This window comes from Gastrolobium bilobum, unplaced genomic scaffold, assembly GCF_033153095.1.
Source record: "Gastrolobium bilobum isolate Gb01-03AN ecotype WA unplaced genomic scaffold, APGP_CSIRO_Gbil_v1 utg2008, whole genome shotgun sequence".
Taxonomy (NCBI): Eukaryota; Viridiplantae; Streptophyta; class Magnoliopsida; order Fabales; family Fabaceae; genus Gastrolobium; species Gastrolobium bilobum.
This window is the reverse complement of record NW_026895839.1, coordinates 102,524-116,873: the sequence shown is the minus strand read 5'-3', so window position 1 is coordinate 116,873 and position 14,350 is coordinate 102,524. Positions and strand designations below refer to the sequence as shown.

The window sequence follows — 14,350 nt, the reverse complement described above, 5'->3', positions numbered from 1 at the left end:
AGGCACAAGCCCAACAAGTCTCAACAACAACATCATAATAATAAAGGCAGAAAATCAAAATAACAGCCAGTCATATCAGCAGTAAAACACCTCAACTCAGCTCCGGCCTCCTGCCGCCCGAGGTCTCAACCCCAGGGTTACCTGAACATGAAATATGTGCCCCAAACGTGGGGTGAGATCTCTAAACAGAAATCTCAGTAAGACAAGGGGTCCTCAAGGATCTTCTACCCCAAGCTCACATGTGCAATATAAGTTCCAAAAGCAGTTTAACAGTATAAGTTCCAAAACCAGTGCAATGCAGCAAATAATCATGTCATGTGTGTTATAACTAATCTACTGGCCAGAGAAATGCAGGAATACGTCTATTACCCACATAGTACGCGCCCATGCAGTACTTGCCCACAGGAACTTAATCCCGTCTAGACGAACACCACATACATATCATAGGCATTTGCACTTAACAACTCAATAGCACTCTAATAAAACAATACATGAAAACACATCATGCATATAAACCATCCCCCCATGGAATATGGTGGAACCAACAATGGCTAAACCGAGGACACGAAAGCTTACCTTGCAAGCTAACTATCTAAGCCAAGAGTCCAACCAAGCTCAAAGTCCACACACAACACAATCACAATTTGTTTGGACCAATAATAATATCAATATACATGCTCTACAAGCAAACGAGATAAAGACAACGTATTTCCTTTACGTTTCTTTCATGTCTTTAGGCTTCTCAGAAAGCCATAAGCCCTTAATCACTTAGATTCTGACTTAGGTTATTTATTACAGAAGTCCACATTAACTAATCATGGGTCCACAAACCCAAAATAGCATTCTGTATGAACAGTACTGTTACTGTTCTCGAAAATCCAGAATATCCGGATATATGTCGAGGCCATATCCGGATATCAATATCCAGATATTTTCCGACAGAATGCAGTTTCTTCATTTCGCGAGATATCACTTCCAAGGTTCCATTTTTAACACATCTAAACGTTAAAACATGCATCTTTAAGCCCATTTAAGTTCATATACTGGTTGGTTACTTAAACAACTCATTAAACATGCTAAGACTCCACTTTTAACCATTAAAACTCATGATCAAGGTGATGAAGCTTACCCAAGCTTAAAACAGAGCAACAATGGCTCTTGGAGCTCTCACAACAGCTCCTCAAGTTCTGACTTGCAAGGAAAACGAAAATGGCACACAAAAGGTTGGTTCTTTGCACAAAAGATGACTTCTTGGCACCACAAATGCCAAGCCAAAGGTGCACACACTCACCAAACTCAGAGGCAGCAACAACAATCCCTCTCACAGCAACCCCAATTCAGTAAGAAGTACCCTTAATTCTCTCAATCACACACCCAACTGTTTGCTCATCAAAGGATAAGGGAATCCACAAGAAAGGAGGAGTTTTGTTGGGTTTTCTCTCAAGGAAGGAAGGTGTCAAGTATGAGACTGTGACACTCAGAATGGAGGCACGTAGGAGGCTGAATAATGCCCCAAAAATCTCTGCCATTTAATATATATAGGCGGTTAAAAGTTAATCGCACTGTATTAGCGCAAATAGCTACGCTTAGCATTTTAATCCCAAATTTAGGATTCTGAACCTACTCATTTTTCTAAGATTTTTTATATTTTTATTTTATTTTTTGTAGCACCTTTTCGGTACACGCTTTTACTTAGCTACTATCAGTTCTGGCACCAGTTCTCATTATTTTGACTTGAAACTTGTTATGTCAGTCCTATATATTTTTCTAGTGACATACATACTTTTTATAATTTTCCGGGATACTTCATCGGTACGCATTTATACCATGGAGCAGAACCGATATCTGCACTTTTCGTCAAAAAAGTGACTTTCAGCATTCTTAATCACTTACTATAATTATTTAAGCCTTCTCATAATTATTAAGGTCAATTATGAAATTATTTCATAATTCTCATATTTACTTAATTAATTTTTTAAATTAACTGTGCGGGTTCTTATATAAACCAATTTACATTTCAAATTCAGTTAAAAAAATATATATTATCATAATTAATGGATTCACAAAAATATTATTTACTGCCTGAGTCAAATTATTATACTAATTAAAATAATTGTCTTAAACATTATTGACGTGACTCAACAATCAGGCGGTTTATCAGTTAAAATCTAATAATTGAATGTTTTAGGTAAACAAATCAAGTACAATGAGTCATTCATGAAAAAGCTTTCGTAATAATAATAATAATCATTTCTCAATGGCTGTTTTTTTTTTTTTTTTTGGAGGGTGGTTCAAATGCCTATATATATTATTTACATTCGAATATGTGAAGCTACTTGCTCTGCCAAAATAAACCAACCTGCGCATAAATTAAATTTTCATTAAATGAATGTACAAATTTTCAATAGCTTCATAATGTTTAATTAAAAAATTCATTGAAAATAATTTAATATGCATCTAAAAAAGGTGCTCTTAAGGTATAACATGTATGAATTTAGATCGTATTAAGAAGAATATAACTTAATATAGTAGTCCTATAATTCCTTTTTTATTAGTTACGCAAAAACTATTTAGTTTGCCTAATTCACCACTCAAGTTATTTACTTAGTTATTTATTTATCTACATAACCAGACAACAGAGGTGCCCTACATACGTTATTATTAAAACAGGCATAACTTGTAATATATGACAGCTATAATGAAAATTTTCCATTTATGATAACTATAAGGAGAAAAAATTCGTCACACATATTCCCATTCTAAAAGCTAAGGATTTCAATGCATAATAGTATCATCCTCTTAAAACTCAACTCTTAACTTTCAATGTACTTGTACTAATTTGAGCATCAATATTTCTTACATGCACATTTCCTCCGATGCACTCAACTCTAATTGAAAGATCGTGACGTTTTCAAACGGGCAGAACGCCACCCGCCAAATACGTTTACATTCAATGAATATGATTTTTGGCGGAGGAGAATTTATTTTATACGTAAATCTCGTTTTTCAGAAATATTATTTTTACGTTCAGTTTACGATAATATCTGAAAATTAAAAATTTAAAAAAATTTAATTTTTCAAAAATCCTGAAAAATATCTTGTACCAAACGCTCCATCTTCTGTGCTGATCCTTATTTTTATTACAAATTAACATTTGAAATTATTAGAAAAATCGATACACGAATTTGTCAGTCGTGAATATTTTATATCCAATAAAAAAACGTGAAAAATTAACTTGTTCTAGTGCGAAAAAAGATTATATAAGTTTCTATGTTATATATTAACGAGTCAAAACTTAGCACTAACTGTTAAGTACGCAGAAGACAGTGGGTGATATTATCACTAAGAGATTTGAACTCATGTATATAACAGATGAGATTAATAATCATAATTATCAAACATAGTCCAATAAGGAAATTAGAACAGACTTAGACTTACAGTATGCCAGGTAATGGAACAGAATGATCAATGCATGCAGGATAGTGTAAGAAATATGAGCCCACAGAAAGTGTCTCCTTAAGACAATTTGCCCCATCACTGATGCCGAAGGTTGATGGACACTTGTCTCCCAAGATAGAACGGATTGCGTCTGAAGATAAGTGGCACTAACAGTCAACAGCCTGAACGAACACAACAAGATGCCAAAAGGATTACACTGGAGAATGGAAGGAAGTATGCAAAAACTGGATGAAGGAAAAAATCTGGCAGAATAACAGTGCAGAAAACTGGATAAATTTTTTGAAGGGGTCAGGGTACAACCGATGATCGGTTTGGTCCAATATGAATGAACGCGTCAGTTTGAACCAAAAGATAAGAACCGATTTGGTTCAAAACGTCATGGGTTGAAGAATCTGGAGGGAAGTAACGGATAAGGACAGATGTATTTTGGACAAAAAGTTAATAAAATAATTTCGGACTAGGGTATTTTTATTTCACACACATGAATTGAACCGGCCGGAGTGCGGCACGCGCATGTGGTGGACTAAAGGCCACCTAGCTCCTCTCCCTTCCACAAAAGTGTAGTGTCCCAAGGGACAATTTAGGAGTGTGAGGTGGAGGCTTATAAAATCTCTCAGCTCTTACAAATTGTCCAATATGAAACTTCTTAAAACACACACTCCTTCAACTTCCCTTTTTTCTTTTCTTCCTAGTATCTCTATACAAATTCCAACACTAACGTCAAATAAATCGAGCTTGCAAAAATATTCCTAGATACAAATATTGATAATAAACTGAGTTAATTAGTAACATAATTGGTGGTGATAATGTTACATTAATTATTAATTTCAACTTTTTGCAACAGGTTCAATTGCGCATGAGATCTACGTTTTAAAGTTATTTTATTTGTATTTCTACGTACGAGCATGAATAACAAGTAACCGCAATTGTTTTCGCTTGACACACAAGTAAAGCAAGTGTTTGGGGACCCCATGAAATCCAGAATATCATTGATCGAGCAAACAATAATCTAGCAAGAGATAAATTTTTCTCTATTTGTGTCATTTTAGGCGTCCCTATCTTGTTAGCAATATAGATTCCTACGATCACTAAAGTTGAAGCACTTTAAATAGTGTTGTTTTTTCTTTATGGGAGAACCACTCTATTACCCTAAATGCTTAACAGCAGGCATGCATGGTGGAGAAGATGAAATGAAATATCCAATAACAGACAAAAAGCCATGGGGTGTTTTCCACGTCTTGATTAAAGCTCATTGGTGTCGGTGCATGTTCTCGTCGTAACATCATAACATTGTCCATTTCTTTTTTCAAATTTACATTAATCCAATTCTGAAGGCGCCATCTTTGTTAAAAAAAATACCTATCGATCAGTTGTATTAGTATTAACCGAAGAAAAAAGTACTTTCAGGAAAAATTTGACTTGCAACACGAGAAAACAAAAAACATATATATAATATTTGGTAAATTAAATTGTCTTCCATTAATTCCTTTTTTTATTAAATTAATTAAGCGCTTTTCATTTTACTTTGCTACATTTTATTGTTGCATACTGATTCTCTAATCTCTTATATCCAAATGACAGTTAAACTCGAAGGATGTGGAAGGATTTTCCAAGATGCCATCTTGAATTAAAGCAAGAGATACGGACCCATTAGAGCAAATAAGTCAATATTTTCCACCGGGTAAAGCTTTCATTTCTCTGTACCAAAAAAAAAAAAAAAACTTTCATATTTCTATCAATCTCAACCGACCGTTTTTCTCAATCGAAGTCAAAATATAAAGAATTTGCTTCAAATTTACTCGTTGCGTGATTCCTGCTTAATTTCAATATTCTCAACGATTAAGCAAGAATATTAATGCAGCAAGGGAAGAAAGGAACTATGTTAAATTCGTGGTTATTTGGATTCCTAAGGAGTTCCCCCATGTGCTGTAATACTATGTTGCACCGACACCGACACAAACACGGGATATAACACTCCGACACGTTAATTTTAAAAAATATTAAATTCTGACACGTTAGGACACGTTTTGATATTATGTAATATTTTTAATTTATATAGTGTATATTATATTTAATATTTAATAATTTAACAAAAAAATAAAGCTAAACTTATAATACCCATCAATTTTGCGAAAAAACATAAGATATCCAAAATGTTTATATTAAACTCAATAAAATAGTAATCATAATCCAATGAATCTAATAGTTCGAACTCAAAATGCAACGCAACGTAACCTTTGAACATTTTTTGAGTCTTTGCAACGAATATTGGAGTGTCGGAAAATGTCGAAGTGTCGGTGCTTTCATAGCTGTAATATATAATCAATTCCATCTTCATCTTAATTAATATGGTAGGTAAAACCTAATTAACTACCCTCTGAAAGCAGTTGTAGAATTATGTGCATAACTTTACGTTAGTCTAATTTAATTTCTACTCTCAAGTGTATGTAACCAAACATCACTTTACTTTATAGTTAAACAAGGTAACATGGTTTTACTGTATCCCTTTTTTTTTTTATTGAGTTTTTTTGTTTGACTGTTTTTGTTCTTGCACCATCATTTAGGGCTCGCTTAACGGCCAAAACTACCCAATAGGCACCCCGTGAAACCAGAAATCAGGAAGCACGTGGGTCCCATATGTTTAGTTTAATCACGCCATTTAGCCCGGCTTTAATCTCTTTATATACACTCCCTCCTTCGTACGTTACTTCTCACCTCTCTCCTTTCTCTCTCACTTAGGAAAGAGAAACCAACATGACAAGCACTTCACTCTCTTTGATTTTCTTGCTCTTCTCTCTTCTCATTCCAACCCTCATTTCCTCTTCACCAATTCAAAATCCTGAATTGGTAGTACAAGAGGTAAACAGGTAAAATCACTTGCTCCACATCTTTTATATATATATCTTACACACTTATATTACACATGCATTATTTAATATATAATGTGTTATATGCTACCCATTACTATGTGAGTTCATAGATAATTTCATATCACTTATTACTAAGTCAAAAATTATATATTTTAGTCACGACGCAACTTTTTATACTTACCATTATCGGTCCAAGCATCATGATTCGATATAATTTCAATCTCATATTGAATTTTGTCAAGGCAGAATGTTGATATCTCCAACATCAACCATATATCTTGATACAAATGAACTATCAGAAAAGAATGCGTTTAGATAAATGATAGGAAGGAAATAATTATTGATTTGTATCTGAACACCAAAATATTGGTCTACATTAATTTTTATTTTTTTGGTGTAGGAAAATCAATGCCTCTTTAGCTAGGAGGAACTTGGGGTACCTTTCATGTGGGAGTGGCAACCCCATTGATGATTGTTGGAGGTGTGACACAAATTGGGAGAACAACAGGCAAAGGCTAGCAGATTGTGCAATTGGGTTTGGGAAAAACGCCATTGGTGGAAGGGATGGTAAGATTTACGTGGTGGACGATGCCGGCGATGATGATCCGGTGAACCCAAAACCGGGGACACTCCGTGACGCGGTGATCCAAGATGAACCATTATGGATCATCTTCGCCAGAGACATGGTGATTCAGTTAAAGGAAGAGCTCATCATGAACTCCTTCAAGACCATTGATGGTAGAGGCGCGAGCGTGCACATTGCTGGTGGTCCATGCATTACAATACAGTACGTGACCAATGTTATCATCCACGGAATACACATACATGATTGCAAGCAAGGTGGGAATACTATGGTGAGGGACTCCCCACGGCACTACGGGTGGAGAACCATATCGGACGGTGATGGTGTGTCCATCTTTGGAGCAAGTCATGTATGGGTTGATCATTGTTCCTTGTCCAATTGCAACGATGGTTTAATCGATGCCATTCATGGGTCCACCGCTATTACCATATCCAACAATTACATGACACACCATGATAAGGTTATGTTGTTGGGTCATAGTGACTCCTACACTCAAGACAAGAACATGCAAGTCACTATTGCTTTCAATCACTTTGGTGAAGGCCTCGTTCAAAGGATGCCAAGGTAAAAAAAAAAATATATGAATATTTTAATATTAGTATTATTACACGTCTCTTCCTTTGTGGGAATTGAATGTGTTGCTTTGTCAATTCTCTTAATTACCTTTTCCTTTGTGGGACCAATATTGGTTAAGTTTGAAAAAAAAAATATATGAATATATATTTATGATATTTGCAGGTGTAGGCTTGGATATTTCCATGTGGTGAATAATGACTACACTCACTGGGAAATGTATGCCATTGGGGGAAGTGCTAGCCCAACTATCAACTGTCAAGGAAATAGATTTGTTGCACCCGATGACAGATTTAGCAAAGAGGTGATTATTTTTATATAGTTTTTTATATTCAATTTTTTTGATCGGACAAAGCTTTTTCTACCTAATTTTTAATATAATTAATAATTATGTTAGGATATATTCGAACTTGAGAATATTAATTAAGTAGAATAATCTTTTATTAATTGATTTATGTGGTTGTTGGTTTATTTAATATATTTCGTAAAATAATCAAGAATATATGCATAAATGGTATGGTTAAATAAAAGTGTGGAAAATAATGGGTGTAGGTGACAAAGCATGAAGATGCGCCAGAGAGTGAATGGAAGAGCTGGAATTGGAGGTCAGAAGGGGACTTGTTGGTAAATGGTGCATTTTTCACTGCATCGGGTGCTGGAGCCTCTTCTAGTTATGCAAGGGCTTCTAGCTTAAGTGCAAGACCATCTTCCCTTGTGGGTTCTATAACAATAGGTGCTGGTGCACTTAACTGTAAGAAAGGTTCTCCTTGCTGATAATGATTGATCAAGCAAAAGGAAACAAAAACATATTCCAAAAGAAAAGGAGGGAAATTGGGACAAAAAAAATGAAAAGACCTATTTGGTCATTCTCTATCTTCTGGATTTACTTTTCCTTGGATTTCTAAATCCTTCTCTCTTTTTCCTTTTTTTTTTTTTGTTTTTGTTTTTTAGTTTGCTTTCTGTTGCTTGTCTTTTTCTTTTTTTTTTAAGTTTTCTGATTTGCTCATGATTACAACCTCCGCCTGTTACTCTTTAAAAGAAAAACAAGTGCAGAAGAGTTGATGTTATTATTATTATTATAATACAAAATTACATCTTTTTATGTCATGCCCTTCTTTCTCTCTCTCTAGCGTTCCATGTGACCGACACATGCGCAGACACAAATGCACAGTGTTGACTAAGACCGTGAAGAAAATGAAGACACGTATGCAAAATAAAAAATCTAATAAAAAGTAAAAGAATATCATTAAATCCCACCAATCGTGTCAATAATTAATGTATTGGAGCAATCGATGAAGCTCAACAACCCATATAACTGTTAACTAATCGGACAAAAAAAGGTACAATCTGAATAGAATCCCGTTTGATATACTAAAATATTTCTGACATCTCCTTTGTAATTGGTACTTTATTAATTATGAGAGGAACCTAATATTAATGTTTTTGAATGTTGCTATTTGCTAGTAGAAAAGGCAAAGATGGTTTTATTAAGTCATTAGAATTAGTCTAATGGTGAGGGTTATAAGTAATTATGTAATAGTTTATATGTTTAATTTCTTAATATATCAAAATAATAATAATTTTATTTATCATTTAAATAGAGGCGCTGTGTATACTTTCCATTTGACAGAGACAAAATATTCTTCTTTCAACAAGGTGGAGCTTGCGAGGCAGAGAGCTATTGGGTCAAAAATAAAGAAAAGAAAAAAGAAAATACAATGAGAATAATAAACCCTCTTATGTAATATAAGATAATGGGTACGTAAATCAACTGAGATGAAAAATATATTAAAATAAAAAATTAAATTCTGATTATAAGGCTTCTTTACTTACAAGAATAAAAGTGAAAGTAAATTATATGTAATTTTACTCTTATATTTTTTTTAAGGAAATTATTTATCAAACTCAAACTTAAAACCTTTCAGTGATAATAAATTGACTCACCTTGAAATATACAATTTTTTATAGACAGTTGACTCTACACGACCTTATATCACATTCGAGGTAACGACACCGTTTCCTTCGGTGAGTTTACTTGAACGGGGTAAACATTTATCATGAACAAATTTGGCGTGAGGATGAAAAAGATAAAAAAGAGCACATGGGTGCGCCTCTTAAGTGGATCTTCTTTTGATGGTGGCATTTGATGTGATTGTTGTGGTCATGGGTACAGATTTAAATTGGGCTACAATACAACCATATCTTTGACAAAGTTTCAATTGCTTTGCCGGGTTCAAGCGTTTTCACTTTCTTAAATAATGAGAAGTGAGAGAACCCAAAAAGACTATCTAGCAGCAGCAACATTTGACCCTATCACATGCTCGATCATTCAATGGTTACCAATGAAAACTTCTCCCACCTCCAATTAAACTGAATGAATTCCCACATGGATTGGGAACAGAACGGTTGCTATTTATGTTCAGTCTATATCTTTTCTAGTTCTCTTTAATGGTCGAATTAAGAGAAGAATCGGATGGCCTAGCTTTCAACATGCAGGGCTATATAGAAAAATGAATCGGCAATTATAGTTTCTTTTCTTTTTTCTTTTTTCTTTGCTGAAAAAATATAAGTGGAGGAAATGTTTTCTTATTGAATAAATACTCAAATTAATCTCCAAAAATACATGAAACATAAGTTGGTTCTTAGAAGTTTTTGAACACCAAATTGGTCTCTTAGATTTTCATATAGACATTATTTAGTTCTTAATATATATATATATATATATATATATATATATATATATATATATATATATATATATATATATATATATATATCTCTTTAAAAAAACAAAATTACGGAAACACTCTTCATTAATTCATCTAAAATTACATAAACACCTTTCATTAATCAAAATGACGTAGTCTTTGGAGTAACTGTAGATAACCTTATATGCACGTGAAGTAGGATATTCTTACATTGGTATAAAAATAAGAAGCCTTATATCAAATCTTGATCATTGATTTGTTTGTATTAATGGCTCAAATTTGCAATAAATCAGAACTGTTAGATATAAATAGGATAAACGGTCAATAATTAGAATGTAAGTTATATCAGTATAAAATGATCCTGACCCTCCCTCTCTCTCTCTCTATATATATATATAGGTAGGATCATTTGACATTAGTATCAAATTTGAAATTTGACACATTATCTGAGAGTTATTAGATAAAAGAAGATCAATTGTGTCACATGCTGACAAATCAGAGTCGTTGATCTTTTTTGATCTAATGACTCTCAGACAAGATGTCAAATTTCAAATTTGAGACTTTATATATATAACTCAAGACAATCCTCATTAAAGGCAATCAAGTCTTAATCCCACCGTAAACTCTACTTAAAATATTGATGGTTTGGTTGGTACGTCTTTGAATTTTGGTTCACATTGCAATTTCATGCCGCAATTGCGGGGAACTCATTTTCAAAGTACAAATATGCAACTACGTTGTTGCAATAGTAAATTGGTGATAGGTTAAGTGATAAGAAAAAACGAAGTTAGGTAAACATTATGAGTCTATTTGGAGTACCTGATAAAGAAGATAAGATATGATAATTTATCATATCTTACTTTTATCTTTTGTTTGGTGGGTCAATAGAATATGATTAGCTTATCCTATTATATCATTTTATCCTATCTAATACATGATTTCTTATCCTATGAGGGGAGCTGGGTTAAGATTCAACAGGATAGGATACCAATATTAGATACCCAATATATCTTCACACTACCTAATATATTCTCACGCTACCCAAAATATTTGTATTTATTGCATTATATTTTGTTTTTTCTTTCTCCTTTCTCCTTTCTCCTTCTACATAATCTTATCAGATTACTAAACAGGTGCTCATCAAACACATGACATGATATAGGCTTATCAGCCCCATATCATATCTACTCTTATCAGTCCCATATTATATCGCACCCTTATTCTATCCTGTCCACTAAACCAGCCCTATAGATTTTACATTCAGGATTTTAGTGGTGGTGGTTGACATAAAAAAGAACAGGTTTGCGACTTTCAACAGATTAACAAAGTTACTATGTACCCAGGTTATTTAGTTATTAGAAAGAAAGAATTCAACTTGAGGATCAACAATTCTTTCTTATGTCATCTTCGGCGATCATTTTTCCATCTCATTTTAACAACGTGTTAAATGAAAAATCTCGTCCATTGGTAAATAGACCAAATGATTATTTTTACTGTTTGATTTACGAGTTTGTCATTAAAATTGTGATAATTAAAAAAAATTACATGATAACGTTAAAATAAGATTTGAGAGCTCTATTCCCATCACCTTCAAAAAATCTTTTGAGTACTATGTTGTCAATATTTGTACGGACATTTTTTCTCTCCACTATTTGACGTAAAAAAACTAGTAATAGTAAAATTGAAACTTATATCAACATATACTTGCAAGTGAAATACTTAAAATTATTTACTATATTAAAAATTTTCTTTTAATCTTCCAGGATCAATAAGTATCGGAGTAATTCGTTGTTAATAATTTATTATTTTCACTTTTACATTTTATTGATATTATTGGTCGGCCATGGGTATAGGCTATAGCCTAGTAGGCTATTAAACCCCACTCACCGGTTCAACTAATTATTTGAATATTTTGTACCATTGGGGCCACTGCACAGCGAGATTGTACCAAACAAAACTAAATCTTTGTGGGGCCATTGGGCCTTCGAAGTGTGAGTTAGATGATCAACTGTAAATGAGTCGCGCATAGTTGGTAGCTTCGTATGATGTTGCTATCGTATGCAACTTCATATTTCATATAACCATAAGAAAAAAAAAAGTTATATTGCATAATATATAAATGATAATACCTTCACATGCAAATTATCAATTCTTTATCACACGTAAAGACGAATGTCTTATTTAGGCAAAGATTATGGGGCTCTATAGAGAAATTGTGGGACTCTGTACTTTTTTGTCTCTATTTCATCAGCTACGGGATTGTGAGATATTACAGCATTAAAATCTTAAATAATGGGACATCATATGATGAAGTAGCAATAGCAGATATTGTAACAACCTCTATAATGAGTATGGCTAATTCAGAGAATATTACGTTAATTCTTAACTAATACTTTGAATAGAGATATAAGATTTATAAAAGAATAAAGGAATATCAGATTCTAAAGTAGTGATTACAAAGAAAGACAAATGACAAAACACTCTTTAAAGATATTTATACATTAGATATATGGCTTTATATTTCTCATGTGATAGGAATCAAAAACTTTTCTTATGCACACTCAACTAAAGTGGGACCCATTAAGAGAGAGAAAAAAACAAATCAAAAAAGTAGAAGCACGTGGATTGATGGGTGAGTAAGAATTTATTCTCCTCTTATGCAACATGAGAACTTCATTACCCTTAGATATAAAGTCAAATCCACTGTTACATTTAGATTAGATTACATTAACAGAGACGGTAAGCAAACATTTAAACTATATGGGACCAATAAGTAGTGAATTAATTAAGTATCAGTTTGCCCGTTCTATGCATGAAAGTTTCTATAATAGTTAGAGTAGAAAATCCCTCACCAAAAAAAAAAGTTAGAGTAGAAAATATCAGTCACTAATTCTTCTCCAAGCATAATGTAAAATTCTTTACTATCCTCATAAAAGTTGATTGTTAATTCCTGTCCGTTAATCGTCAAATATAGATTAGACATGTTTACTTTTAGAAATGTTAGCATAAACATATAAGAACGTGAGATAAATCTCAATAATATTGAGGTTTTCAAATAATAACAAATCCAATTGCTTTAATGGAAAATCTCATTCTCTCTAAGCATGTTTATGATAAAAATCTTTATTTCAATAATAATTGTAATAATAAATAAAAAGAAAGAACTTGTAATTTTCAACTAAAACTACAAAATATACCGCCTCTGAGGGCCTCTAAATGTGAAAGGTTACTGACTAACCTAGCTCAAAGCCAAAGTAAGTCATCCCTTATAATATTATTGTCTGAACCCAAACTTCCTTGGGTCAGTTCACATCATAATAATTCAATTAAAGATTACATATTCTTTAAATATTCATTTGGTACCGTAGGAATATAAATACAATCAATTAGTTCCATAGTCTTGATCCCAAACATTTTTATAATCAATATAAGCATATCCAATTAATCCACAAAACCAAAGTGTAGAAGATAAAATCAAAGTGTAGAAGAAATTTATAAGAAAATAGTTTGTCATAGTAATAACGCCTCCACAACTTTAAAAAAACAATATTCCCCAATACCAAAAGAGATAAAAGTTTAAACATAGAAATATGTTAAAAATAGTGAAACTAAGATAATGAAGTTTACTCATAATATTACTTTTCCATTTCTTTTTCTTTCTTTCTGTCTTTCTGTAATATCCCAGAAAAATAATAGTAATTTATAATACAATAAATTAATAATAGTAATAAATCATAAATTAGTAATAATAATAATGGGTGATAAATTGTTATTATTTGATTGATCATTATGCTTTAATGTTTGATTATTTGATTGGTAATGTTTGATTGGATTAGGATGAGTCAACAAACATAAATTGTTTAGATATGATGAGTAAACAAACATAAATTGTTTAGATATGATGAGTCAAAAAACATGAATTGTTTAGATACGATGAGTCAACAAACATAAATTGTTTAGATATGATGAGTCAGCATTGAGTCAGTAATGTATAAGCCCTAAACTTCAACTATAAATAGAGACCTAGCCTAACCAAACCAATTCACTCTCCTCTGCTACTCTCTCTCTCTTCTCACTCCAAAAAGTTTATTTTAATTATTTTCAATCTTTATATTTTTTTATCAACCGGTTCTCTGCCCCAAATTACTCTTTTCTTC

The 14,350-nt window shown here is 32.6% G+C and overlaps 1 protein-coding gene across 1 annotated transcript; it reads left to right on the top strand.

Annotated features, from left to right (window-relative positions):
- Positions 1 to 6,213: 6,213 nt before the first annotated feature.
- LOC133296315 (probable pectate lyase 22) lies at positions 6,214 to 8,271 on the top strand. Its single transcript, XM_061495276.1, has 4 exons — positions 6,214 to 6,326; positions 6,730 to 7,476; positions 7,651 to 7,789; positions 8,038 to 8,271. Exons 1-4 carry the CDS (start codon positions 6,214 to 6,216, stop codon positions 8,257 to 8,259), a joined length of 1,221 nt encoding a protein of 406 aa, XP_061351260.1. The 3' UTR covers positions 8,260 to 8,271.
- Positions 8,272 to 14,350: the final 6,079 nt, after the last annotated feature.

Coding starts and splice junctions, on each gene's coding strand:
- LOC133296315 (XM_061495276.1), top strand. CDS start 6,214: ATGACAAGCACTTCACTCTCTTTGATTTTCTTGCTCTTCTCTCTTCTC. Junction 6,327..6,729: donor GTAGTACAAGAGGTAAACAG/GTAAAATCACTT, acceptor TTTTTGGTGTAG/GAAAATCAATGCCTCTTTAG. Junction 7,477..7,650: donor CTCGTTCAAAGGATGCCAAG/GTAAAAAAAAAA, acceptor TGATATTTGCAG/GTGTAGGCTTGGATATTTCC.